Here is a 27,304-nt window from a genome sequence, read left to right as displayed (position 1 = left end):
GACATTATCATCCTTAAAGTTGATATCATGTGTGTGTGTGTGTGTAGGTGTATCACGGTTGTGCGACGTGTTAACACCGAATTGATAAAGTACAGGAGATGATCACAGCAGCGGAAAAGAAATACACGGGTGTATATGTTGAGAATTTGAGTGAGATAAAGCAGATCGGTAGGTTTTCGCAGGAAAAAAAAAGGATAAGTGATGATTTCATTTTTTTCTCTTTTTCTTTTCTTTGTTTTGTTATCCAGAAGCGAGTACATCCTGAATTATTTCATTACAATCGTAATATATTTCACACTTTTATTTACATTTTTTTTTCTATTAAATAACTTGAATTATGTAATATTCCAAATTTATACGACCCGATATTGATGCAATATTAAAAGTATTATTAAGGTTTTAACCAATTATTGCGATAAATAAAAGAAACGATACCTTAATGCCATTGTTCACTGTATTAGGATGAATATAGTAAAGTGTCTCCAGGAGGCTCGTTTTAGAAGGAAATAGGGGGGGACGATTTTGCTATAATATTCAAATTTAAAATTCAAAAACCAAAAAACTCTAGTTCCACCCACGTGTACTCTTATTCAGAAAAAAAAAAAGAAGTAATTATTTCAATTATTAAGTATTCCTTACAAATATATTTCTCTCAACTAATCGAGTACATAAATGTATCGGTATATGGTTAGACTTGATGCTAATACTAACGATTATTAATAAAAGAAAGTGTCCATCCTTTAGTAATTAATTACCAATTGGTAAAGCGTCTCTCTTAATCAGCTAACGTGGTACACATTTGAAGACTGAAACTACTAAACTCCTAGCCTCCTGTGACGTCATATTTCTAGAAAATTTTGTTTGCAGATTGCTTGATAAACTTGGGCATTTCGGTATAGCGTTCACTGCAAAAAGTAAATTTGCAGTTTGAGGCCTGATAAAACTAGATTTAATTAATTAACACGAAAATGCAATATAAAGTACTTGAATTGGTTGCAATGACAAACACATATACAAATACAATATTAACACAGTTTATTTAAATCTAAAATTCTCATGCAGTAATAGTAAATATAGACTCCTAGATAAAACATTATTGTATAGTGTACATCAAAACCATTTCCATTTAGTTTTGCTTGTTACAAATTGTTACTAACAAACTTTCAGGAAAAGGATCCCTGAAGAAGTTTATCACATACAAACTTTCTGAAAAAAGTTGTTACAAAAATATCCAACATTCCAAACCCCCAACTGAGCTTTGTTGTAGAACTAATCGAAGATTTGCAGCATTCAAGTTAATGTTGATTTTTTAATTCATCTGCTTCCATCTGCGAAACGAGAGTGAAATTAATGCCTTCCATTGTATCTGTAATAGAAATTCATAACTATCAATCAATTCAGTGTTGAGAGCCCCAAACTAATTAAATGTAGTGTATTATTGTTATATCATGGGATTCAGAAGCACTCTAGAAAAGTACTGTTATTATGTAATGAAAAGAGTCGCTATTTTTCCAAGTTATCACAACCCTATTAGGGCTTTTTATAAAGTTCTATGTATTTTGTAGCAAAACTAATTTCATGACACAGTAAAGAAATGATATCATTACATGTCATAGGTATAGATAATAATAATAAATGATATCGATTTATTATATTTTTGGATTGGATTTACTGAACTCTTCAATCCAACTTACTACCTGAAAATGAATCGGGCAATGCAGAGAAGTGTGGCAGTAGGATGAATTGCTAGACTAATCACCCAGGATATGAAGGTGAACTAAGCATGCTCAGACAAATGGTGTGAGAAGAAGGGACGAGCAAGGTTGGTAGTTGCTCCACCAATGTAAAAATAAAATGGTAAAACATCAAAACGAAACGTAGCCTGACTTCCCATGGAATTGACCAAGAAAGAACAAAGAAAAACATTGAAGAAAGGGATCCTAGTGAGAAGTGGAAGTTTAATGTTTATTACATAAATCAGAAACAAGAAGACTTGATTACAGATAACATAGCAACAATATAAGAAATTTAATGAATAAATTAAGTAAATAGGGTCTCCGTAGTTCACTCGGTATAGATTAAGCCTATTGTTTCGCATCTGATCCACAACCTTCATTAGGACTTTTCAACTGAAAGTGAGTTATCTTTCCTCATACGGATGTGGAAGGTTTCCCCCCTCCCGGAATCTCTCTTTTTTTGTTCCAAAACAGAGAAACAGGAAGGGAGAATACACTCGAATAACAAACAAAAATACATTGCAACAGTAGTATTATATTGGTTTCATAAGATGCCTTATGGATCTCATGGGGGTGATATCATTATATGCCAATTAACTCAGTATCAAGCTCTTGTGGAGAAGCAGATTACTAAGACTAAATTGTGAGCAAGTCATGAAATTCACATAATGGTTCAATCTTTAAAATGAAAGCAATTAAACACTTGCACAGAACAAGTGCTAGCTAGAAATAGTAATGCGAAGCAAGATACTTTCTCGACTCCATTATGATAAGCAATACAAAGTTCGAAGTATTCATGAATAACGTAGGTCTAAATACAAACATTTATTAGTAAGGTACGTTTTTGTTATTTTGACAACAGCCATTCCACTTAAATATAATTTAACCTATCATTTACCATCCCAATATAGCTGAGAGGAAGCAGTTTTGCTCTCAAAATCTTTAAAACGCTGTTCTTTTCAAATGAATCTATGATATTGAGAAAATTTTGCTAAACTTATGCCATGTATCCACACAACTGTATTAGCTCTAAGATAAAATGAATATTAAAATTAGTATTATTATATATTACTAAACGAATCGGTTCTGTAGTATATTACTATTTATCTCCAGTAGACGATATGGTCTATAATCTATCATTAAAAGTGATTATTCATTGAAATATTTAATTAATAAATATTATGATGAAAAAATCCAAAAGAATCACTTTACTAGATAACAATTTACTAAAAATAAAACTTCCAACAAAAGAGCGGTATAGTTGGTGTGTTAAAGCAACCAAAAGTAGTAATGTATTAAAAAGTAGTAATACATCGTTTGAAATTTTGTGTTCTCAGGATGGTAAATAATTTTAGGAAATCAGATTTTCAAGTATGGAAAAAACATTTCTGATGGCAAGTTTTCAACTGCAGAATGAAAACCTTTAGATAGTTCTGAACTCGGTATTCTTCTTCACAACAAGAGGCAAAGACACGCCTAAACTCTCCAAATACATTCTTCTCAGAAAAGTGAAAATCTTTCACAAAAAACAAAACAAAAAAAGATGTTTATTACGATGACGTATATAATGAAAAGGAACTCGTCTAACTAATATTCATTTGAGATTACGCATTCCCTAAAAAACTAGGAATAAACTTTCGTATATAGAATAGACAGATAGAAGACACTTTACAAACAAACAAATTTATTTGCTTACCTTTTCCTTTTCTTTCTTGGTTTCTTTTGAAGATTGGTAAGACATAATTGTATCCCACAATGTATATAATTCCACTTATTCCTGCTACCATCCCCATAATTCGAAATGAAATCCGAGGGCCATACAGACCCATGATGCTTCCTCCTACTAAACTTCCCATGCCACGTCCTAAAAGACAAAAGGGTGCATACTTTCATAATTATTTGAATCGAGAGAACTTAAATAATCTCCTCGTCCTCCTCAAACTTTTCATGAGAAAGTTTCAAAATCCTATTAACGTAAACCGATTTTGATAATACGATATTAGTATAAAAATAGAGTTTCGATTCAATCAAACAAATATAATATTTCCAATTCCCCAAAAAAGTAAAAATATCACTGTACAAAATTGTAAATGATCATATGTAAAGTGTCAATGTATAAATATTTAAATATTTAATTTGAATAAAATTTAAATAATGTATTTTATTTATTTATAACTTATTTATTTGGTAGATTTACTTTATCGTGTATCCAAACAACTAGATATTCTCCTTTCTTCATTTAATTACTGAAAAATTTATAAACTAATATATGTATGGTAATAAATTAGAAATAATTTAACCAGGACAAGTATGATTGTAGATCTTGATATAAACCAGGAAAAGAACTAAACATAGCTGCATTTATAGGATCTATATGACTGAATAATCTATGCGTCAACATTAACAGGTTCGATGTGTATCAGCAGATAGAGGATGTGGCTGAGAATACCAGTGCCTGTGGTCGCAGATATTTTTCAATCTTACAACTCCTAAAATCAAGAACATTATGGGAAAAAAATTCCAAAGTAAAACTCAACTTAAGCTAATTATACCAGATATTAACTTGACGTTGTGAAACCTGGTCAGAAACAAAGGAAAGTAATTAAAAAACTCATGACATTTGAAAGGAAAGTACTGAAAATGATTTTTGAGTATTTCACAAACAAAATAAACTGTATGAATGTACGTAGCGAAAAAATACGAAACCAAACCTGTTTCAGAGATATAACATTCTCTTGTTAGAAGAAGTAAGGGAAATGAATGGTTCAGCCATGTTTGGAAGGCGAATCTATTCTTTTTACTATTTCTAACTTACAGTATAAATTGCTTTTCTATCGTATTTCAGAATTAAAATTTATTAACTATTCTTTAACCGTCGTATGCTTTAAAGAATTATCGTCGACATCACATTAAGTGAAATATATTCATTTTATTAAAATATTTAATAAACATTTATTATTTTTTATCTTGAATTTCTTGTATATTTTGCATTTTCAAACACAAAGTCAGTTGAAATAACAAAATTTATCATTAATAATAGCGACATGGTTATTCCACATCCCACACAGTCGATGATAAACTGATATCATCAGGAGAGTCAGAAAGCCAGATGTTGTGATGTTCGTGAGATTGATTTCAAATTATCATATTGAAATCTAAAGTTAAAGTAATCAAGAAATATTTGAGAAAATCTCAGATAACAAATGTAATCAAATGCCTGTCCGGAGTGGAGTACCATTACACAAGGACACACAAGAGGAATAGAGGAAGCATATATAAAAATTCCGGTTGTTGTGGAAATGCGCAACTTATGGAGTATCTTAGTATACCGAAAAAATGTACTATTTTAATAACAAACCGTGGAGTCTTATTCTCTTTGAGAAGTTTTTCGTGTACACGTTTCTGAGACAATAAAGAGATTGATAGTCTGTTGAATGCATATTTTAAATTGTTGTTTATCGCAGTATAAAATAAATTTTAGAATTATAGCAAAAGCTAAGCAATATGATATCTAAAGTGGTTTATTGTTGTTTCCTTCGACTCGAATAAAAAATTATATTGTTGTTATTTTCATTTACAATGCAAAATAGCTAAAAGGCCAAATGAGGCAATTGGTGCTTGTCCTCGAAATATGTTGATAGGTAAGGAAAGAGAAAAAATATTCCAGTGAAGATATTTATTATTTTAATGAAAGTGGCCTGTTAGGAGTGTCATAGTAGCCAATGCATCCATTTTACTTGCTGAATAAAATTTAAACCATATATATTAATCTTTTATTAAGCCTTTTGGCAAATATGTTCCTATTTGGCAACAATCTGAAACTCGTTGAAACCTTAAAAGAAGTCGAAGATCTAAAACCAGATTAAAATTACTTGTCACAGAAATCGTTCAGTTGATCAAAGTTTTCTGTTTATTGATTACAAAAAAAAGCTTCTAAGTCTTTCAAATGTTTGTAAAATTCAGCTATAGGACAAGTTTTAGTGTATAAGGGTTAAAAGAAAAAGAAATGACCATGTGAATATCATGTATTGAACTCCTCATCGTAATTGGATAAATAATGATTTGGAATGCGTGTATCAGTGTTTTTCTCAATGTAGTGAAAATATTCGATAGTATATCACTTACTCCAATAAAAGTATCTAAGATAATCTGGGAGTATCTGAGAGTATAATCAAACATTTTTTCTCGACATAAAAATATCAAAAGACCAAAATCTAAGCATTAGAAAAACGTTTATGTTTATCTAAGTCTAAGATAAATTTTAGAAAGTGGTGAAGTTGACGCAATTTCATAACTTTTGATAACAAATTACGTCACCTTAGCTAGAAGAACTAAGTGACGCTTGCTAAGCAGACGAGTGACTGTTAGACAGCAGCTCGATTATAATTACAGTTTATCTCAGCAAAATATACGGTAGAATACCCACTAGTACATAGATAAATACTAATTAAGATTAGGAGGCTTCAACCCTTATCTAGCTTATACGTGAATGCGATTAAATACCGGAAATTATGACAAGTGGAAACGGTTTCCTCTCGATCTCAATAACATTAAAAATAAATAAATAAAATTGGAACGAAAAGAGCGCTATCTCCTTTCCTTTGAAGGAGGAAGACGTATTGAACAATTTGCTTATATTTTCTCTATTTTTAGTTGGCTACAATTAGATATTCATATTACAAAATTCGAGGTGGGTATGAGTTATGATGTTTATGCTGGGAAAAAAAGATGTAGAGGAGAAATCCTGTTCTGCAAATTTAAAGTAAATGTTTCAAATATCAGCATATCGGGAAAATAAAAATAAAAAAAACAGGAAAAGAAATCTCGTCTGAAACTGAGCATTCCAAACTTTCGTACAAATCAGTACAAAATTGCAAGCTGATCACATTCCCTAGCAAACCAGACAAACATTCAGAGGTACCTAGAATAGTACAACTTTTAAATAATAGACGGATAAGTTATCTGAAGAAACTACATGCCAGATGGGAGCCAATTATTGATAATATGGACCACTTGAAATTTGGTTACACTGATGATCATCTAAAACAATCAACTGGCAAATGTTTCCTAAATATTTAAGTGAAGAGAAGGATGCTATAAGATTTCTATAACTTAAGGAACTTTTCTGTGCATATTTATGTAATTAATTTTTTTTAACTACGAAAATTGTTAAAAAAACGTTATCATTAAGCGAAGCTATCTGAATCTCGTTTAATGATTAAAATACCAAAGTCTGAAAAAAAGCAAATCTTACCCACTCCATGATAAATCGATCCAAACATAGAATCAACAGTTGCCAGCATACCCTCAGGAGAAAGTTCAGCTCCATAGGTGACCACCGCAACCCAGAATAGCTGATAAGTAATTGGTTTGAGAGTTTCAACTAATAAAACCCAGGCTGGATTCACAAGGAGGGAATATCCAATGGAACGAAGACAGAATGCAAAGAAACCAAGGAAAACGAAAGTGATTCTTCCAAATTTCTTTATCAAGAATTTGCTGGCTAACAGCAAAGGAATTGCCAATAATCCTGCCACAGTGTTCCGTAACCCAATAATGTATTTGGGACAATTCAAGTCAACAAGAAACCATGACGTGAATGATCCAACAAATCCACGAGTTGCACCGACAAACAGCAGTCCAACCGCCAACATCATAGCTTCTGGATTTTTCAAGACATGCAAAGCTTTATGCGTCATCTTCCTAGATGGTGGTACGATCTCAAGTTTGAGGATAATCGTCGTTATTAATGTGACAAGCACCAGCCCATTAAATAAGCAGAAAGCCGGAAAGTATTCATTGTGACCACTACGTTTACTGACAACATCATTTAAATATCCAGACAACGGTGAAGCAATTACTGTAGCCAGCGATGCCCACAATCTTTCCCGTCCAAAGTCGCCACCGTATTTCTTGGTCATCATCAGAGTGGCTACTTCCAGTAATCTGAAGCATACTGCTGCACACATCACGTATGAAAGATATAGAATGAAGGATAATACTACAGTAATCATTCTATCATGCCACGAATATATACATTTTGCAGGGAAGAGTTTGTCCATGATATCCTTTTGGAGATCGGCTGAATCAGCTCTACACGAGACGGTACAATTGTGTTGTAAAGTGAAAGACATCAGATATCGTACATCAGAAGCATTCACTTTGGCTTCCGGCATTATTTCCATCGCATACAAACATGTGCTGTCTTCTGAATGTTCATCAATTACTGGTGTCTTGCTGAAAATATTCCCGATGAGTGTTGTTCTATTAACCTCTGCGACGTAATCACAAAATGTATGGGAATTATTTCCTAAGCAGATGTCCTTAAATGCCACGAGACCGTCTGTTGAATAGCCACACTGTAACTCGCACTTAGATAACCTCAATGACATTGTAATATTTGAATCAAATGAACATTTTGCACCGGTTCCAGTTAAGTAAGGCATTTGAGACTTTGTCCAAATGAAATCTACTGAATTGTTTTCACAAACGGGCGGCGGAACTGAAGGAATGAACAGCAACGCTACTGTAATGGCCATGCTTATGACTAAGAAGAGTAAGAGAACCAATTTGTGTCTTCCAATTTTATCAGCAACAATTCCTGCTAGAGGTGGACCCAGTAAGGTAGGCACAGGAATGAACGTTAGTATGGCAGTTGCTTCGCCGACAGTGATGCCTTTCCGTTTCAAGTGCAAGTTCAGGTAAGGTCCGAAACTAGCCGTTGCTATTGTAAAAAAAAAAAAAAAAAAAAAAAAAAGTTTCAATTATTTGCATTTGATTTATAGACATTGAAATATCTGAAGAGTACCGCTTGTTTATAATAAAGCCAAGAAAATATGAAAAATCAATATTTATATACACATAGTATAGGGGAATATTAATTACTGATACTTAGTATTAAGTGTATTCACATCTTGATTCTGGATCCTTCGGTTCTGAAAGCTGAACCAGTTCCTAAACAAAGTAAAAAAAGAAATAAAAAGGTATACAAGGTCACGAATTTTTGAACTAGTTTTTCTTTATTTCGGATACCCATCTTCAGGTTTCCCGAATATACCAGTTGCATAGTTTTCCTTTGATTTTCGCAAACGTTTTCTCAAGTTCTGATTTTACTCAAACTCAGTAAGAATCTGTTGTGATTGCATTAAGAATATCAGTTAAACTGTCTTCGATAAAAACGTGGAAGAGCACAAAAAAATTAATTTACTTTTTATTTCAACGAAAGAAAGTAAAAAATAATAATTATAAACTTTAAGACAACGTTCGATACGATACACTAGTTATTGGATACAACGTTTAGGATAATTCTTATCCAAAATGTTTATATCCAGCAAACATTTCGCTTTGTGCTTTAAGTGCTCATACCGAAGTATTACTACTTGTATTCTTCTTCGCATACCTGATTTTTATGAGCCCATAGAGACCAGAAATCGATCACTTGCTTTCAATGATAGCTTTTCTTTCGTGATGGCTCATGTCCTTGTGGAAGCATTCATTCATATTTGTCGCAGTGTTCCTCTTATTCCGAATGAGTATAATTTTGTCAGCAGTATACGTATCATGTAGAAATGTATCAAAAGCTTTGATTAAATCAAGAAGTGACAATGTACTTGGTTTTATCGAGAAAGTTTTTTATTCAGTCGGCCATATCTTCTAATAAGGTGAAGGTGCTTTTTCTTTTCTGAAAACCGTATTGGTTTTGTGAGATGATGTTGTACTTTTGTAAATAGTTCTGTAGTCTAGTGTGTGTCTTATTTTCTCAAGAATTTTGGAAATGACTGATAGGTTAGTTATTGGTTTGTAGATCTGTGTATCATTTCTTTTGTCATGTTTGTAAATTGTCGTAATTATCGCAGTTTATAGTTGTTGTGGAATAATGCTATTTTCGAATATTATGTTCACGAGTCTCAAAAGTAATCGATTTTTTGTTCAAAGGTCTATGAGTGTTATTTTGACTATTCCAGGAGTCATCTTTGGTTTTAACTGTAGGAGCGCTTCCTTTAGTTCCTGTTTTGTTACAGGTGGAAAATGCATAGTTTGGTGTTCACTTTGTGTTCATAATTTTATATTGATCATTGGTAGATTTTTCTTTTTTTTAGTTATGTGATATTGTTTGTGAAGGCGAGTTGAATGCATTTTTTTTGGTTGGTTTTATTGCAAAAAGCTTTATTGCACTAGGTTTTATTCCACTAGATTTTATTGGAAAAAGTTTCGGTCAAGATATGAACCTATTGGTTCATATCCTGACCGAAGCTTTTTACAATAAAATCTAGTGCTGAATTTTTCTTTTTTCGAGTTAGTAATTTTAAGTGTAGCCAATGTTTGCTTCATATTGTCATTATAATTACAAATTTTTTGAAAGTAGTAGCATCTTTTTCTCCAATGAATTTCTGTTGTTAGTTGATTTTTTGTGCTTTTTTATAATGTTTGTAAATGAGTGTCACTGGTGAGTTTTTCTAGTTTTTTTCGTAGATTTTCTTTTACAGTAATACTGTTTAGAATGTCGCCATTTATCCATGAGTTATTGTCTGTTTGTCGCGTCGTTTGTGTAGGCTTTGTTACGTTTTTTTTTTTTGTACATGTCTGTGAACATTAGTTGGAAGTCCTCGTATAAAGTTACAGGGCCATTTATTTTGGGTAGGCAACTCTAGTTTGTATTTTAGTAGGGCTGTCTACAAAGCTCTTTAATAGGATTGAATTTTATAGAGTTTTGTCGTGTTGAGAAGGCGGCTTAATAAAACGAAACTGAGACAAAGTTATAATTAGCGATTTTGGTGTTAATTACTGATTAGATATATGTTCATTCATTTCATCCATTTCTTATGGTGATTCAACGGCCGTGAGCCCCCGTTACGGGGCTCACGACCTCAATCCCCCCCCCTCCCTATTTTTATCCTGGCTCGGGACCGGCATAGCTGACACTTCAGACCTATGGCTGGAGGGACTGCCTTAAGTATTCCTGACTGTATCCATGTGTGTTCACAGGGCCGATTTGCCTGCTTTCGTGATGGAAAACCCAGATAAACTGGAGAGAAAATCCCTGCTGTCCACGTCCGGCTAACTTGGCTATGGCTGAGGAAGATCCTTAAGCTCCTTACGTTGTCCACGAGAATCGAACCTAGGACACTCCTTCCCCAGGCATATGGTTCCAAAGCACATAGTCACTAGGCTAAATGCGCGGACAGGTATATGTGTGATTATGTTAGTGAATTGTAGGGTTTGTGTAGTACGGACTCAATATATCAAGGAATGTATTAGTGGATGAGGAAGCATGGTTACGAGTATTTATGTTAATGTCCTCTGTTAGGATGAGCCGATGTGTTGTACTGGGTTCAATGCCTCTTAGCCATTTCTAATTCATGCAGTATTCTGAGTTGATTATTATCTGGAGTCCTGTATGTTATGTTTATCGTGTGTATGACGCATATTTGTCATCTTTTGTGATTTCCAAAATTAGTGTTTCTGCAAGTTCGGGACGAGTTTGTTTTTCCGTCACTGTGTATTTTCCTTTGATAAATGCTATGATGCCGCTTCACTTTTGTTCGGTTTACATAAGGTGTAGGACTGGTAGCCATTAATATTTATGCATAAGCTTCTGAGCCATTTATTGTAATTTTAGCCAGGATTAGTAAGTCTATGTTTGTCAAGGTATAGTTGAACAGTGCTATCAATATAAACCAGTGTTTCGTTATAATAATAATAATAATAATAATAATAATAATAATAATAATAATAATAATAATAATAATAAACATATCTGGTCGTTTAATAATTCAAAATGCAAACTTATTTAATACTGAAAATTTTACAAAAATCTTACCTTATAACCTACCAGTTTCGCTAGCAAACTGTCTAGCTTTTTCAAGGCGTTTACGGAAAGACATAAAAACTAGTAAATGCAAATTGAAAGGAAATAGTAAAAATGTTGTAAACAAACTAGTAACTAAGGTTACACTTTCGCGTGACAGAGACTGAAAGGACGTATTCATTATCACGTATGCGTGTTTGTTGTAAATGTGTAGTGTGATTACTGGCTAGCTGTAGTTCAGATGGATTTAGAGAGAAGTTCAGGTTTTTCCAAGAAATGTTTAGGGTTGCACCCTGATTTCTTCTGAGGTTTCCGCCAGTTATTAACACTATTGCGGATTCCTTCAATAAACGATGTCTGTAGTCCTCATCCAGATATGGCATGGAGCTGTTTTGCCACTCTGTTCAGCGTGTGGTTAGACGTAGCAAGAAGAATCAAGACAAGACAAAGCTCCCAGCACATTTCTACTATAGTAGAAATGTGCTGGGTGGTTGATTCTTCTTGTCTGGGGTTGTCACCGTATAGATATTTTTGATGATGTTTGGAGGATATTCATTTTCTGATAATTTGGCTATTAGTGAGGGTTCAGCCCGTGTATCCTCTTCTTCTGATATAAACTTTCTGGCCCTATGCTTCAACATATGGATAATGCTCAGTTTGTTTGTCTTGTGATGGTTTGAAGTATAATGAAGACATTAATTATAAACCCACAGATACTGGTAGATATTTTCATTATACTTCATACCATCACAAGACACGCAAACTGAGCATTATCCACATGTAGAAACATAGGGCCAGAAAGTTAATATCAGAAGAGGAGGATACACGGACTGAACTCTCACTAATAGCCAACACATTATCACAAAATGGATATCCTCCAAACATCATCAAACAATATCTATACGGTGACAACCCCAGACAAGAAGAATTAAGCTCCAAGCTCTTCAAGTCAATTTCCTATCACGTAGCCTGAATGCTAAGAGCCTACAACATCAGAGTTGTCTTCAAAGCAACCACCAACCACCAGCACCAGACATGTTTTAGGATCCCCAAAAGATAAAGTGGCATTCTACAAATATCCAGGAGTATAATACATTCCTTGTTCCTGTGATTTTGGCTACATCGGGCAAACTTCACGGAGTTTGGAAATCAGACAAAAAGAACATGTTGGTGATGTAAACCACAACAGAAGTATCTCTTCCGGCTTAGCACATCATTTCTGTACGTCTAACCACACGATAGAGTGGCAAAACAGCTCCATGCCATATCTGGATGACGACTACAGACATCGTTTATTCAAGGAAGCCGCAATAATGTTTATAACCGGCGGAAACCTGAACAGAAATCAGAGTGCAATCCTAAACAGTTCGTGGAAAAACCTGACCCTCTCTCTAAATCCATCTGAACTGCAGCTAGCCAGTAATCACATTACACATTTACAACAAACATGTATATATGATAATGAATAAGAACAATGTCCTTTCAGTCTCTGTCACGCGTAGCTACTAGTTTGTTTACAACGTTTTTATGTACCTTTCAATTTGCATTTACTAGTGACAGTTTGCTGGCGAAACTGGTAGGCCATAATATATGGTGTTTGTAAAATGGTCAGTATTAAATAAGTTTGTATTTTTAATAATAATAATAATAATAATAATATATATATATATATATATATATTTTTAATAGTAATAGTAATTTATTAATTGCTAAAATATTTACACACACAATAGACATCTTGAGTGGCATTACAACTTATAATTTTACAGAATTCAGTTCTAAGTGCTGCATTTTCTACATTGATTTCAACTAACATTTTTAATAGTATTTTCTGCCTCTATATTATGTATTTACAACACATATTCTTCTAATGTTAACAATGAAGATTATCCAGAATTTTTTGTATAATAATTTTTTTGTTTATATAATTTTTTTAATTATAAGAAAAATTTATTACATTATTTTTTTCATGTTACATACGAGTATTATATCAATGATGTCACATAGTAATCAATATCTTCAGTATCTTCTTTGTTGTTGTATACTTTACTAACTGTTTTATTATATAATCTGCTTCTTTGGTTATAAGGATTACGTGTGGTTGAGTGAGGCGATTTAATCCCACCTACTTCGAAGCTTGGGTTAGCTTATGTGAAGAGTGCAGTGTCATCTGCGTACTGAAATATTTGACTTCTTATGGATATGTTATTAAGGTCTTGTGCTTTGCAGAGAGCCATGTGGATTGCTAATAGTGCAGTGTCATCTGCGTACTGAAATAGTTGACTTCTTATGGATATGTTATGAACATCGTTAATTATATGCTGAATTGAGTGGGTGATAATATGGCACCTCGTGGTACACCGTATTTTATTTGTATACCCCGACTCTGACATGTACCTATTTTGTTACTTTTGTTCTGTTTGAGAGGTAGTTCTTGAACCATGTATGCAGTGTTCCTCTTATACCTATTGAGTATAGTTTGCTGAGTAGTATGTCATGTTCAAGTGTATCAAATGCTTTGGTTAGGTCCAGCAGTACAAGGATGGCGTACTTGTTTTTGTAGAGAGCTTTGTTTATTGCATCGGCGATGTCTTCTAATAATGTGATGGTGCTTTTTGTTTTCTGAAAGCCGTATTGGTTTTGTGAAATGATGCTGTAACTCTGTAAATAGTTCTGTAGTCTGGTGTGTGTTTATTTTTCTAGAATTGTTGAGATGACTGGTAGGGTAGCTATTGGGATGTAGTTCTGAGTATCGTTTCTTGTATGTATGTAAGTACCATGTATGCAAATTGGAGTAATTATTGCAGTCTTTAGTTATTGTGAAATAATGTCAGTGTAGAATATTATGTTCAGGATTCTGAAAAGTATTGGATTTATTTGTTTAAAGTGTGTTAAAAGGTCTATGAGTCTTAATTTCTCTATTCATGGAGTGGTCTTTGGTTTTACTTGTAAGAGTTCTTCTTTCAGATCCTGTTTTGTTACGGGTCGGAAATACATCGTTTGTTGATGACAAATTATATGTTGAATTGAGTCGGTAGTTTTTGTTGATCGTTGGTAGTTTGTCTTTTTTGAGTTGTGTGATATTGTTTGTGAAGGCATGGTTGAATGAGTTTGCTAGATCCTCTTTTTAGTAAAACAAATTTAGTAAAACATTTCTTTTAATAAATGTTTTTACTTAAACCCAGCTTCAAAACTTATTATGGAAATCAAACTGGACATCTTGCAGATAAGTGCAAGAATTCCGATCCGATCCGATAATAATAATAATAATAATAATAATAATAATAATTATTATTATTATTATTATTATTATTATTATTATTATTTAGTTCTTTATCATTTTATTATATATATACTGTTTATACATATCATATATGTATATGATATGGGTAAACGACCATCAACAACAAAGGATTGTTATAAACTGTTACAATTAATGTGATTATATGTTAAAATGATTAGGAAATGGATCGGATTTCTTGCACTTATCTCCAAGATTTCCAGTTTGATTTCCATAATAAGTTTTGAAGCTGGATTTAAGTAAAAACATTTATTAAAAGAAATGTTTTACTAAAATTTTGAGTTTTTGTGAAAATTAAAACTTACAACTGTTAGTGTTTTTTTTCTAAAAAAAAATAATAACACATATCGTAACAAAACTATACCTAATAAAACCCATGAACCAGAATACAATTTTTTTTTTTAATTTCTAAAAGACTTGATGAGATCACGATAAATTGAACTTGTTGCAACATAAAGATTTGCTATTCAAAATCAATTCATTTCTTATTAAATACATTTCTGAAAGATATTTTAAGTGTGTACGTATGAGAGTAACCTTACCTGCAAACCAGCAGAACAAAATAATCTTCACAGGTATCAGATTCTTGTTAGGTCTGAAATAATTCCAATTCAAACGACTTTTTTTCTGATCAGAATGCATTGCAGATTCCTACAATTAGAAAAAGAAAAAAAAAAAGAAAAAGAAACTCACATTTATTTGAATATCGATTAATTACCAAACACTTTTTAATGTATCAAACTTATGTAAACATTTAAGAGGTATTAAAATTTTAAACAGAAAAATAGCTACGGTATATTAATAATGCTCTTCACATTGAATTACCTAAAATTTAACTTCACAGTATGCAAGGTTTTATAATAGTGTGTGTGTGTGTGTGTGTGTGTGTGTGTGTGTGTGTGTGTGTGTGTGTGTGTGTGTGTGTGTGTGTGTGTGTGTGTGTGTGTGTGTGTGTGTGTGTGTGTGTGTGTGTGTGTGTGTGTTAAATGATCATTCTGAACAACGTGTTAGAGTTCAGTCTTTCTCATTTCTAGAAATTAAAATTCAGAATCTCTCAATAAAAGGATGCAGAATAATATAGTGACAGTAGAATCACTACAGACGATACGAAATACAAGGCAAAAACAACAACAACAACTTTGAATTAAGAGAGAAAGTAAGCTATAAATGTAATAAATAAATACCGACAGAAAATGAAACTAAACTGTATAAGTCGCATACCAAAATAATGGAATGGAAGGATAGAGCAACAGGATAAGGAAATGGTCGTGAATGATTTTTGAATGTCAGTTACTGAAATATATATCCCTCCTTACCAAAGTCCGTAACGATTATAGTGTTTGCTTTGCATGAGTTCGGTTCAAATTCAGTCAAGGATGCGAAGAGTTGTCTTCAATGGAAGGTGAGACAACCGGCTTGATTGTTCACCAAGAAAAACCAGCGCGCATTAGAATCTGCGATGCTTCTGATAGCACACGTTATCACTTCAACAGAATGAACCCAAATATCAAAACATTGTCCTACATAGTTATTTCTGTTTTTTTTTCCAGTTTAGCCTAGAGAACTGAATTTCGAGATGTGTAGGATATGATTAATAAGTGAAATTATGTATTAATATGAATAATGAAAAAGCAACAATTATCAAAATTTATCTAAATGCATGTATAACACGCGCATAGCATAGATAAATAATAAAAATAATAAACGAAAAAACAAATCACTCACTCTTGTTTGAAATTCAGCACTCTTTTGCTTAAATCAGTTTCTTTCCATGTTTTTGCGATATAAAATAATTAACTTTAAAAATCAGTCAAGTTTTTCTTGAAAATACCAGAAGAAAAGGTAAAGAAATTTTTCTATTTCTGATATTGTCTATAATGAAAATTCTCTATTTTCCTATCCCGCTGTTCTGATCTTTTATTCTCAAAAATATGCCAGTCATAATAATTTCGCTGTTTCCCCACCTCATCCTTCTGTACATGCTGACTTTTAAATATAGTTACTTGGCCTTATTGCGCAGTAACTAAACACATCTCAACACAGTTTTTGAAAGAATTTACGATAAGCACTTTTATCACACTGCTTTGAATGCAAGACAAATTAACTGAACATATGTGTGTTCAAATTCAAATTCTGTTTGCATAATATCTGTTCTTATCAGGGTAAGTATCATGTTCAAGACAGCCATTGTATAAACACGATTTGAAATCAAATAAGAAGTACTCAAGTAAGTGGCAATCGTTAAAAAGTCGATTTCGAGTCTTATACTATAAAAGTTTACTTTCATGAAGCAAAAATATTTTTTTTTTTTTTTGTGTAGCTCAGTAGAAGTGGCGTTTGCACTCTACAGCGCTTGACCGCACGACGAAAAGTGTTGGATTCTAGTCGCCGACTAGAGGAACTTTTTCTAAGCCTTTTCCGGGTTCCAGAGTTAGTCGATCTCTGGAACGGGCTAGCGGGTTTTTTCTCCTGGAAACGCGAGTTTTTCGTCCCATAAACTCAAGAAAATCGGCCACGAACTCACACTATTTTTCAGACATTAAAAATATTGTGTTAGGGTTAGAGCCCACCAGATGGCGGCACTTACTAGCCACCTTCTTCACTGCGTGTCGATTTATTAGTGATAGTCTTGGGACAGCTATCTCTGATTGGCTACCAGTGGAGATTGAACTGCCCACTCAGTCTCCAAAAGTTAGATAGGGCTGAAAAACGGCCTCGCCTACTCCCTATACGGGAACAGAAAGGCGTTAGCTGATTTTTTTTTTTTACTCATTCAATAAATGTTGTTAAGCTATACATTCGTACGTTGGGGAGGCTACTGATTTTTCATCTTCTTTCTTTCTTTATTATAATTAATATATTTTGAATGCATAATCCAAAACTTCCGAACTCAATCTTCCAATACACGGGGAGGTGACATTCTGGCAACGGGAAATCCAATTCATATCCGACTTAATGTCAGTCACACTCACGTCAAGTGTCCAAGGCGTGAGTCCAACCCACAGCACTTTTGGGTGGAGAATGAGCACATTAACCGCTCGACCAGCAGGTCGGTAAATAATACGCAATAACTAGTAACAAGCAGTAAATAATAAATATTCAATAAGTCAATTCATGAGTGTGAAATGCTATGATGCTTGAAAAGAATATTTAGTTCTGTTTTTCAATATAAACACTACTGAGGTTCTGGCCGCCAAGTACTGGAGAAAAATGTGAGCAAGTGTTCTTCGAAGAAGCACAGATTATTTTATAGAAGAGATATTTTTATAATGATAAATGCAGAAACTGTTATTGTCGTGCAAAGTACATTTACTTATAAACTGCTTTGAAAGAAGTCAACGAACACCCACAGGGGTAAAGTGCATCGTGCAACGTAACGAGTCACTTGTTTGTACCAGGTATAAATTAGAGGAATATGATGTGTTCGGGTGAAATGAGTGCGATTTTGAAAGAGACGTTGTGATAGGATGATATGTTGCAGGCCTATCTATTCGGCCAGTTGTTGGCAAACTAAGCCATTCAAGGTCAGCAGTCGGAAAAATGAAGTAATGATGGTTACCAGTTCAGTGGAGCAATGACCGCGAGCACTACAAAAGATACAGAGCAGAAACAGTAGGTGTGTGTGTGTGTGTGTGTGTGTGTGTGTGTGTGTGTGTGTGTGTGTGTGTGTGTGTGTGTGTGTGTGTGTGTGTGTGTGTGTGTGTGTGTGTGTGTGTGTGTGTGTGTGTGTGTGTGTGTGTGTGTGTGTGTGTGTGTGTGTGTGTGTGTGTGTGTGAGAGAGAGAGAGAGAGAGAGAGAGAGAATGACGTGCTTAAGAGAATTGATCTCCTCTAGAAAATACGGAAAATTTTAAGGTAATTTTACTTGAAAGGAAGAGAATAAATTTGTAGCTGCTGAGAAAACAATCGATATCATGTGGATCAAGAACACCAAACTCAATCAGCTCTAGCCATGAGAGGCTTTTGCAAGTCAGTCATCAGGTGTTATCTGCTACAGTTACAAACGTTTTCTTCTTTACCTCATCCACTGATGGATGATATTACGTGGATAAAAATCCACGTGTCATTACATGTGATAAGACTTGACTTTTCCGGTACGACCAAAAAACAAAGAGACAATCGATGCACTGGAACACTTCCACGTATATATATATATATAAAAGTATTTTACCTTGGGTGTAATAAATGTTAAAGATACCAAGCTATTTAAACTTCTCCATTTCCCAAGTAAGCAAACAGGCATATATATATATCCAAGCTGAGAGTACGAGTGAGGAAGAAGAGACCTGATACGTGGAAGAACAATGCTTGGATTATCCATCAGGACAACGCTCTAGCCCACAGTGCACTGTCTGTAAAGTAGCATCTGGCTGATAAGAAGATCCCAGTGTTGGACCATCCATCTTGCACGCAGGACTTAGCTCCATGCGACTTTTGCCTTTTTCCAAAGTTGAAATCCGCATTGAAGGGATCCATTTTCAGTCAGTGGATGAGGTAAAAAAGACAACAGCAGCGCTAATGAAGCAGACAACACTTGATGACTTGCAGCACTGCTTCTAACAATGGAAAATTCATAGGCACCAGTCTATAGATAAATGACGGGAGTATGTTGAAGGGGAAAACAATTAAGTTGTACAATTGGAATAGTAAACCACATTTTTGCAACCAGTCCAGTTATTTAATAGCCACATCCGGTACATCGATATAATATACATATCATTTATTATTATAATATAATAACATAATAAAATGGAAACCTAAACCGCCTACAATTTATTTCCAAGAAACGTAAAGAAGTCATCTACAAATATCTCTGGGTGAAACAGGACAAAAGTTTCATGAGAAGAGATGATACATCTAAAACATGGAGAATCAGGTGCGAAGAGGACTTCTCTAAACCCCGAGAAAACAGCGAGAGTAATAATTAATTACGAACAACAATGACAGATGAGAATAAAAAACTGCGATGTCACTTTTCGTAAATGTGTAATATGTCATGAGTCAGTAGAAATTAGAAACTTTATCCTCAGTTACTGTAAGTACTTTGAAATTATTGATCTGTGAAACAGTGTTCCGTAGTATACGGAGTATTATTACTTCTAAATTAGTAACCTGTTTCAAAATAACGTTGTTATTGTATTACTCCAAGTGTGGCCTGTAAACCGCTCTACCAGGAACTGTAATGATCAGCTCTATGAAAGTTAACCTCTGCAAGTAGTTTTAAAAGATTGCCCATCCAACTTGCTGTGATTCAACGGTCGCCATTGGGCTAATATACAAGGTGAGTACAGTACCAAGAACAAAGAACAGGTTTAACGTTTATCACTAAACTCTAACATAATGGGAATCCGCTGCAAAGTTGTGAAGATGCATGTATTGATGTTACATCTATTATGAATTGTGCAGATAAGTGCAAAAGTAGTTATCATTTTTATACTGACGGTCTTAACGAAAGCCAATTTAAAAAGCTCTCCAAAGACAGGAAGCAAAATTGGAAATGCTTTTATTGCAAACTTGGCGAACAACAAAGACGTACTCAGTGTTTCAACTCTTTGTTACACGACGGACACCATTCCAGTTCTTACCAATGCTCACCGGAAACTTCTGCCAAGGGTGATGACCGTGCATTCCAGAGATTAGTAACCAAGACAATATAAGTATAACAGATTCAACCAATGCCTGTCATTATAAAATTTAAAAGTAAAACGATCAGAGACAAATGGCTGGACAGAAATAAAAGTATCAAATATAGACTAACTACAACTGATATGTGAAATATATTTAAACGAGCACTTGATTGGAAACCTAAGATACCTACTATTTATTTCCAAGAAATGTAAAGAAGTAAACTGCAAATATCTCTGGGTCAAACAGGGAAAAGCTTTCATGAGAAGAGACGATACATCTAAAATATGGCGAATCACATGCGAAGAGAACTTGTCTAAACTCCGAGAAACAGCGAGAATAATAACTAATTTCGAACAACAATGACAGATGAGAATAATAACTGTGATGTCCCTTTTCATAAATGTGTAATTTTTCATGATTCAGTAGAATTAAGAAAAATTGTATCCTCAGGCACTGTAAGAACCTTGAAAATTTTGCATGTAAATATAAGAAGTGTTCGAGATAAATTAGAGCGCATTGAATTACTACTAGACAATTTAAGCTATCGGCTAGATGTCCTGATATTAACATAAATCTGGATTAAAGACGAAGAAATTGATTTGTACCAATTAAGCGCATTAAAAAAATATTATCAATGTAGAAATTATAACAAATCTGGAGGAGTAATTGTCTTTATCCGAAATTCCATATCCGTTAATAACATTACTAACAAAACTGAAAACAGCTGAAAATGGCAGTTTATATTTAGAACATCGTAACATATATATAAAGGCTGTATATTTGTCGCATTGTTACACTGAGTCCAACTTTATAAAAGATGAGATCAAATGTGACAATGTTCTCGTAATTGAGGATATGAATACTGACTTGCTGAAGATTAGCGGATTGTCTGAAGATTATTTAGATCTACTTGCCATGCATGGACTCGAACTATATATTAATGTCCCCACGAGAGAATCAATGGCGGTAGAATGTGTCTACATCATGTATTCGGGAGAACTTCAAGTGGAAACAAAACTTCAAGCAGTAGTTCAGCGCCAACCTCTCGCGGTTCACTTTTCAATCGGTATTAATTCGTTTGCATGTATAGCACAGAGACAGTACAACCGAAAACATTCCCTACAAAACAATTATTGACTCCAGAGTATTGAAACGTAGCTTGATCACTGTCTCCTGGGAAGATTTATACGACGGAAACAAATGTTGTTCTCGTATCATAAATTTATTGCAATATTGAACAATAAAAAACAAGTCTCGATTAAAGTTAAAATAATAGAAAAATTAAGAAAAAAAAAGCCTTGGATTACACAGGAAATCAGGGTTGTTTTCTTTCGTTTTGTCTATTATTTTAGCTCCGCACAATCAATATTATGAACACAGTTTCAATACTATAGCAATCTACTATATCATAAATTAAAAGAAAGTAGAAACGAATACTACAGAAATGAATTCCTAAAATGCCAAGGAAACTTCAGAAAACAATGGAAGTTTGTGAATAAATTAATCGGCAAAGATACACACAAAGAAAACCTCCCCATACTTAAAGATATCCATAGAAAAAGAGAAAATGGAGACAGAGAATTAGCTGACGGATTCAATAACCATTTTGCCACGGTCAGTGAAAGCATTCTGAAAAATGCTAAACCCACCCCTCAGAATTACTCTTTCAAGAGACTTGATAACTCCATATATCTTTTCCACACTTCTGAAAACGAAATGAAAATTGTTGTAGCTAGGCTAAAAACAACCAAAACTTGAGAATACGATGATGGTATTTAGAAAACTATAGTGAAAGACTGCCAAATGTACATTATGGAACACCTAACATACATTTTTAAGTTATCACTGATGGCAGACTTGTTTCCGACAGATTTTAAGAAAGTCATAATTGTACCTATTTATAAAAAGGGAAACAAAAAAACAAAAAAAAATTACAGACCGAACTCCCTTCTACCGGTCTTTTTTAAAATATTACAGAAATTGGTAAAAAATTAGACTCGTGAAATTTTTGGAAAAAAACAACTTATTTTCAATGAACCAATTTGGGTTCAGGCAAACGTTTAGCACAGAACACGCTTTACTGAACTTCACAAATAGACTTTATACCTCCCTTCATAAACGAACATTAGCAATGTTTCTAGATATACAGAAAGCTTTTCACTCTGTATCACATGAAATTTTAATAACAAAAATTGATAGCACAGTTATTGGAATATGGGGTAATGCGCTAAACTTGTTCAAAAGTTAGTTAAATGCCAGATCACAAATTTCAGAAATAAACAACAGCTATAGCAGCTCCAAAATAGTAGACTGCAGTTTTCCAAAGGATCTGTCTTGGGACTAATTTTATTTAATATTTATATCAATGACTTCTGTAATCTTAAACTAAACAGTAAAATAAATACTTTTGCAGATGGTAGAGTACTAGGTTTCTCTACAGACACAGCCAAACAAATGCAAACCACAGTGAATGGTGATCTTTTAAAATGAACTTCACTGCACAATTAATTTTGCATGATTGGAATTGCATGAAAAATTCAAATTGCAACTGCGAGAAATAGAAAAAGTCAGTATATTAACTTAGTTGGGATTCAAAATTGATAGTATAAGCTGTAAACCGCATATTACCGATGTCGTAAATAAAGTAAGGATTATGTTAAACAGACTTTACTACCTAAGCAGATTCTTAAGTTTAAATATGCTAAAAATATTATATTCTGCCTGGATTCAAAGCACACTACAATATGATATATTAAGTTGTGGAGGAATGTATCGCACTACGCTGAAACCTCTAGTCTCGGCTCAGAATAAAGTAATTAAAATATTAACTAGAAACAAATATAAGGATACTTCAATGTACAATAAATACACCACACTAAACATACTATTCCTCAGATATTTATACATCTATAGGCTACTATTCTTCATGAAAACGGGAGATGAGGTGATTAATACCCTGGGAGGGTAATGGATGGCAATGCTGTATCCAATGAAGTTCTAACTGAGGCTCGGCTATTGCTGTTACCCTCCTGGCATGATTAGGGAGTTAATATCTCAATTATTCATAAAATACGACATCGAATACGTAAATATAAAACAATATGCTTTCTCAGTAGACATAAGGCCTAAAATATATAGTTCCAAAAGCAAATAAGGAAGCAATACACAATACTTAGCCAAATGTATTCAACACACTACCTTTAACAATAAGAAATGAAACTAACCCAAACAAATACAAAACTCTAATCAAAGGGTATTCGTTTCCCCACAGAAATGAGGAAGCTCTATATTCAAATAATTGTATATAGTATTATTTTTTAGCTTATTTGTATTCAAAGATCCAGTCTTATGTGTAAAACGTAAAATTGAAATGCTATTTAACTGCTTTGTTTTATTTTGTTCCTAATTAATTGTTATGCAACTTTTTCAGTATATATATTAGCATGTCTCCTGCGATTTTATTATGAAATTATATTATAGTAATATGTAATATGTATATTTATATGACTGTACATAAGTGTACATGATGAAAATGCATTACATAAATTTTTGTAACTTTATGCGTATAGTAACCTGGATGAGCTGTTGCTCTTAGGTTACGTATATGATTGTTCAACATTTTGTACTATAATAGGAAGCTTACAAATAATAAATAAATTACTTTTAAACTCCCTTCCAAGAAGAAATAATCGCAGGAGATATTCTAATATGTATAGAGTTGCATAACATTAATTAGGAACAAAATAAAACAAAGGACTTAAATACCATTTTTTTTTTACATTTTACACCTGACATAGGATCTTTATAATACAATATGCAAAAACCAATCATTTATATCATTATTCTGAACAGAGCTTCCTCATTCCTGTGTGAAAATCAATATTCTTTTATTCGAGTTTCGTATTTGTTTGGGTTAGTTTCATTTCTTAATTTAAAGGTAGTGTGTTGAATATTTTTGGCGTTAAATAAGTATACTGTTTGTGTATTGCTTCTTCATTTGCTTTAGGAACTATATATTTTAGGCCATTATGTCTACTGTATTCGTTGTCGTTTTTTTATGAATAAAGATATTTAACGCCTGTAGGCCTGTAAATATCTAAGGGATAGCATGTTTAGTTAGGTGTATTTATTACACATTGCAGTATCCTTATATTTGTTTCTAGTCAAGGTTTTAATTACTTTATTCTGAGCAGAGACTAAAGATTTCAGTGTAGTGTGATAAATTCCTCCACAACTTAATATACCATATTGTAGTGTGCTTTGAATCCTGGCAGAATTTAATGTTTTTAGTATATTTAAATTTAAGAATCTGTTTGGTTAGTAAAGTCTGTTTAACATAATCCTTACTTTATTTAGATAATATACGGTTTTCAAGCTTAAATTACTATCAATTTTTAATCCCAAATAAGTTATTCCACTGACTTTTTCTATTTCCTCACAGTTGCAATTTGAATTTGTCCTGCAATAACAATCATGCAAAATTAATTGTGCAGTGAAGTTCATTTTGCCAGTTGTATTTCGCAAATTAAAATTTACATATTTAGTTTTTGAGACATTCAGACTGAGTTTGTTTGACTGGAACCGATTTTTTACTTTTAAAAGATCATCATTCACTATGGTTTGCATTTTTTTGGCGGTGTCTAAAGAAAAACCCAGTACTGTACGATCTACAAAAGTATTTATTTTACTGTTTAGTTTAAGATTACAGAAGTCATTGATATAAATATTAAATAAAATCCTAAGACTTTGGAGCTGCAAACGCTGTTGTTTATTTTTACAATTTGTGATCTAGCATTTAAGTAATTTTTGAACCAGTTTAGGACAGTACCTCGTATTCCTATGACTTCTAATTTTTTTATTAAATGTTCATTGAAAGTTCTTTATTTACGACATCGGTAATATGCGGTTTCCAGCTTAAATTGCTACCAATTAAATTACAATTAATTCAAATAAATTATTGCACTGACTTTTTATATTTCCTCACAGTTGCAATTTTAATTTGTCCTGCAATAACTGTTAATGTTAGTTTATGTTCATTAAGGTAGGTGTAAACTGTGTTTGTGAGGTTCGGTAAAGCATGTTCTCTTCTAAACTTCAGTCTGAGCTCAAACTGAAAAGATAAACAAAGAAGTTGTTTTTCTCCAAAAATTTCATATCTAATTTTTATCAAATTCTCTAATATTTTCGAAAAGACCGATATAAGAGAGATCGCGTTGTAATTTTTCGAGTTATTTTTGTTTCCCTTTTTATAAATAGATACAATTACGTTCTTTCTAAAATCAGATGGAAACGTGCCTACCATCAGTGATAAGTTAAATATGTACATTAGGGGTTACATAATGTACATTTGGCATTCTTTCACAATGCTAATGTTAATGTCGTATCCTGAAGTTTTGGCTGTTTTTAGGCTAGCCAAAATACTTTTGATTATGTTTTCACAAGTGCGGAAAAGATATATGGAGTTTTCAATTCTCTTGGGAGTGGAATTCTGAAAGGTGTTTTAGAATTTTTCAGAATGCTTTCATTGACCGCTGCAATGTGATTATTAAATTCCTCAGTTAATCCTTTGTCTCTATTTTCTCTATTCCTATCGATATCTTTAAGTATGGAGAGGGTTTGTTTGTGCATATCTTTGCCGATTAATTTATTCACAAACTTCCATTCTTTTCTGGGATTTCCTTGACATTTTAAAAATTTACTTCTCTAGTATTCGATTTTACTCATCTCATTTTCTTCTTTATACCCTCTTTTACCTTGCGGTGTCGAGGGTCCATTGATCATCGGACCTCAATCCGTTTACAGGATAAGGTGGTCAGCCCTATACCCCGGTATATCCTATGGCCTGTAGTGTTAAGTTCTCAAAGCCAGTTTGTCTGCTTTGCGGGATGAAAAACCCCAGAATAAATTGGGGAAAAACCCTGCTGTCAACGCCCAAGACTGGCTAACTTGGCTATGGCTGAGGAAGATCCTTCAGCTCCTCACGTCACTGACGGGAATCGAACCTAGGACACTCCTTCCGCAGGCATATTGTTGCGAAGCGCATAACCATTAGGCTTCGTGTATAGGAGGATAAATGTGCAGGGTTTGTAGATTTTTGAAATATCATTAGCTTAGTTATTCCAGGGTTTATATATATACTGTTTTCGGTTAACCAGTTAGTGATATGATTGATGTCGTGTTGCATATTTGAGTAAGCGATATTTGCGTTGTTGTGAATGGATACTATGGTCATGTCGTCTGCGTATGTAATCATCATAATAATAACAATAATAATAATAATAATTTTCTGATATTTTATAATATATAAATTACATACATTTTTAATTAAAATTGTGATTACATATTGTGATTGCATATTTGAATTATATATGATACATTACATACATGGATTACATGGATTTGATTACATATGATAAATACATTGATTACATATTTTTAATGCAATCATTTTATTATTAAATTTATAATTAAATATTGTGATTACATATTTTCAACACATTTGATTTGCATATGATTACATATTTACAAGAGATATAGTTCTGTTTTTTTTTTCTGTAAAAGGTATTAATAACAGAAAATGTGCCACATCATAACACCAACATCCAAAACCTTGAATTGCGTTTAATAGGTAACCGGGATTCATAGCTTCGTGGGTTTCCCGCCAAAATCTCTGCCTACCTTCGAGTCAGAACAAGTGTAAGTGACTGGTCGGACTACATGACTTTTTTACCACTCTTCCATTGTCCAATCATGATGTTCTTGACAAAACCTACATACTTTTCGGTTGTTAGTAGTTATCTTTACAAATATCGGTCTTCTTAAATTCCCTGTG

General features: G+C 33.2%; 1 protein-coding gene and 1 long non-coding RNA gene across 2 annotated transcripts in view; both read right to left on the bottom strand.

Moving 5' to 3' along the window:
- Positions 1 to 1,202: 1,202 nt before the first annotated feature.
- On the bottom strand, positions 1,203 to 3,540 carry LOC150109166 (uncharacterized). The gene is made up of 2 exons (XR_016550046.1): positions 3,433 to 3,540; positions 1,203 to 1,366 (listed from the first exon to the last, which is right to left on the bottom strand). It is a non-coding gene; the product is annotated as an uncharacterized LOC150109166 (long non-coding RNA).
- Positions 3,541 to 6,922: 3,382 nt separating this feature from the next.
- Positions 6,923 to 27,304, bottom strand: part of LOC150109165 (major facilitator superfamily domain-containing protein 6-like) — a 37,965-nt gene continuing 17,583 nt past the window's right edge. The window contains exons 3-4 of the mRNA XM_090401769.1: positions 15,388 to 15,496; positions 6,923 to 8,460 (exon numbers count right to left, since the gene is read on the bottom strand). Of these exons, the coding sequence (XP_090257895.1) occupies positions 6,923 to 8,460; positions 15,388 to 15,496 (1,647 nt within the window). The remainder of the gene's footprint in view (positions 8,461 to 15,387; positions 15,497 to 27,304) is intronic.

Source organism: Typopeltis vanoorti, chromosome 2, assembly GCF_054136105.1.
Source record: "Typopeltis vanoorti isolate ZY-2024b chromosome 2, IOZ_Tvanoo_1.0, whole genome shotgun sequence".
Classification (NCBI taxonomy): Eukaryota; Metazoa; Arthropoda; class Arachnida; order Uropygi; family Thelyphonidae; genus Typopeltis; species Typopeltis vanoorti.
This window is presented reverse-complemented; position numbering and strand designations above follow the sequence as displayed.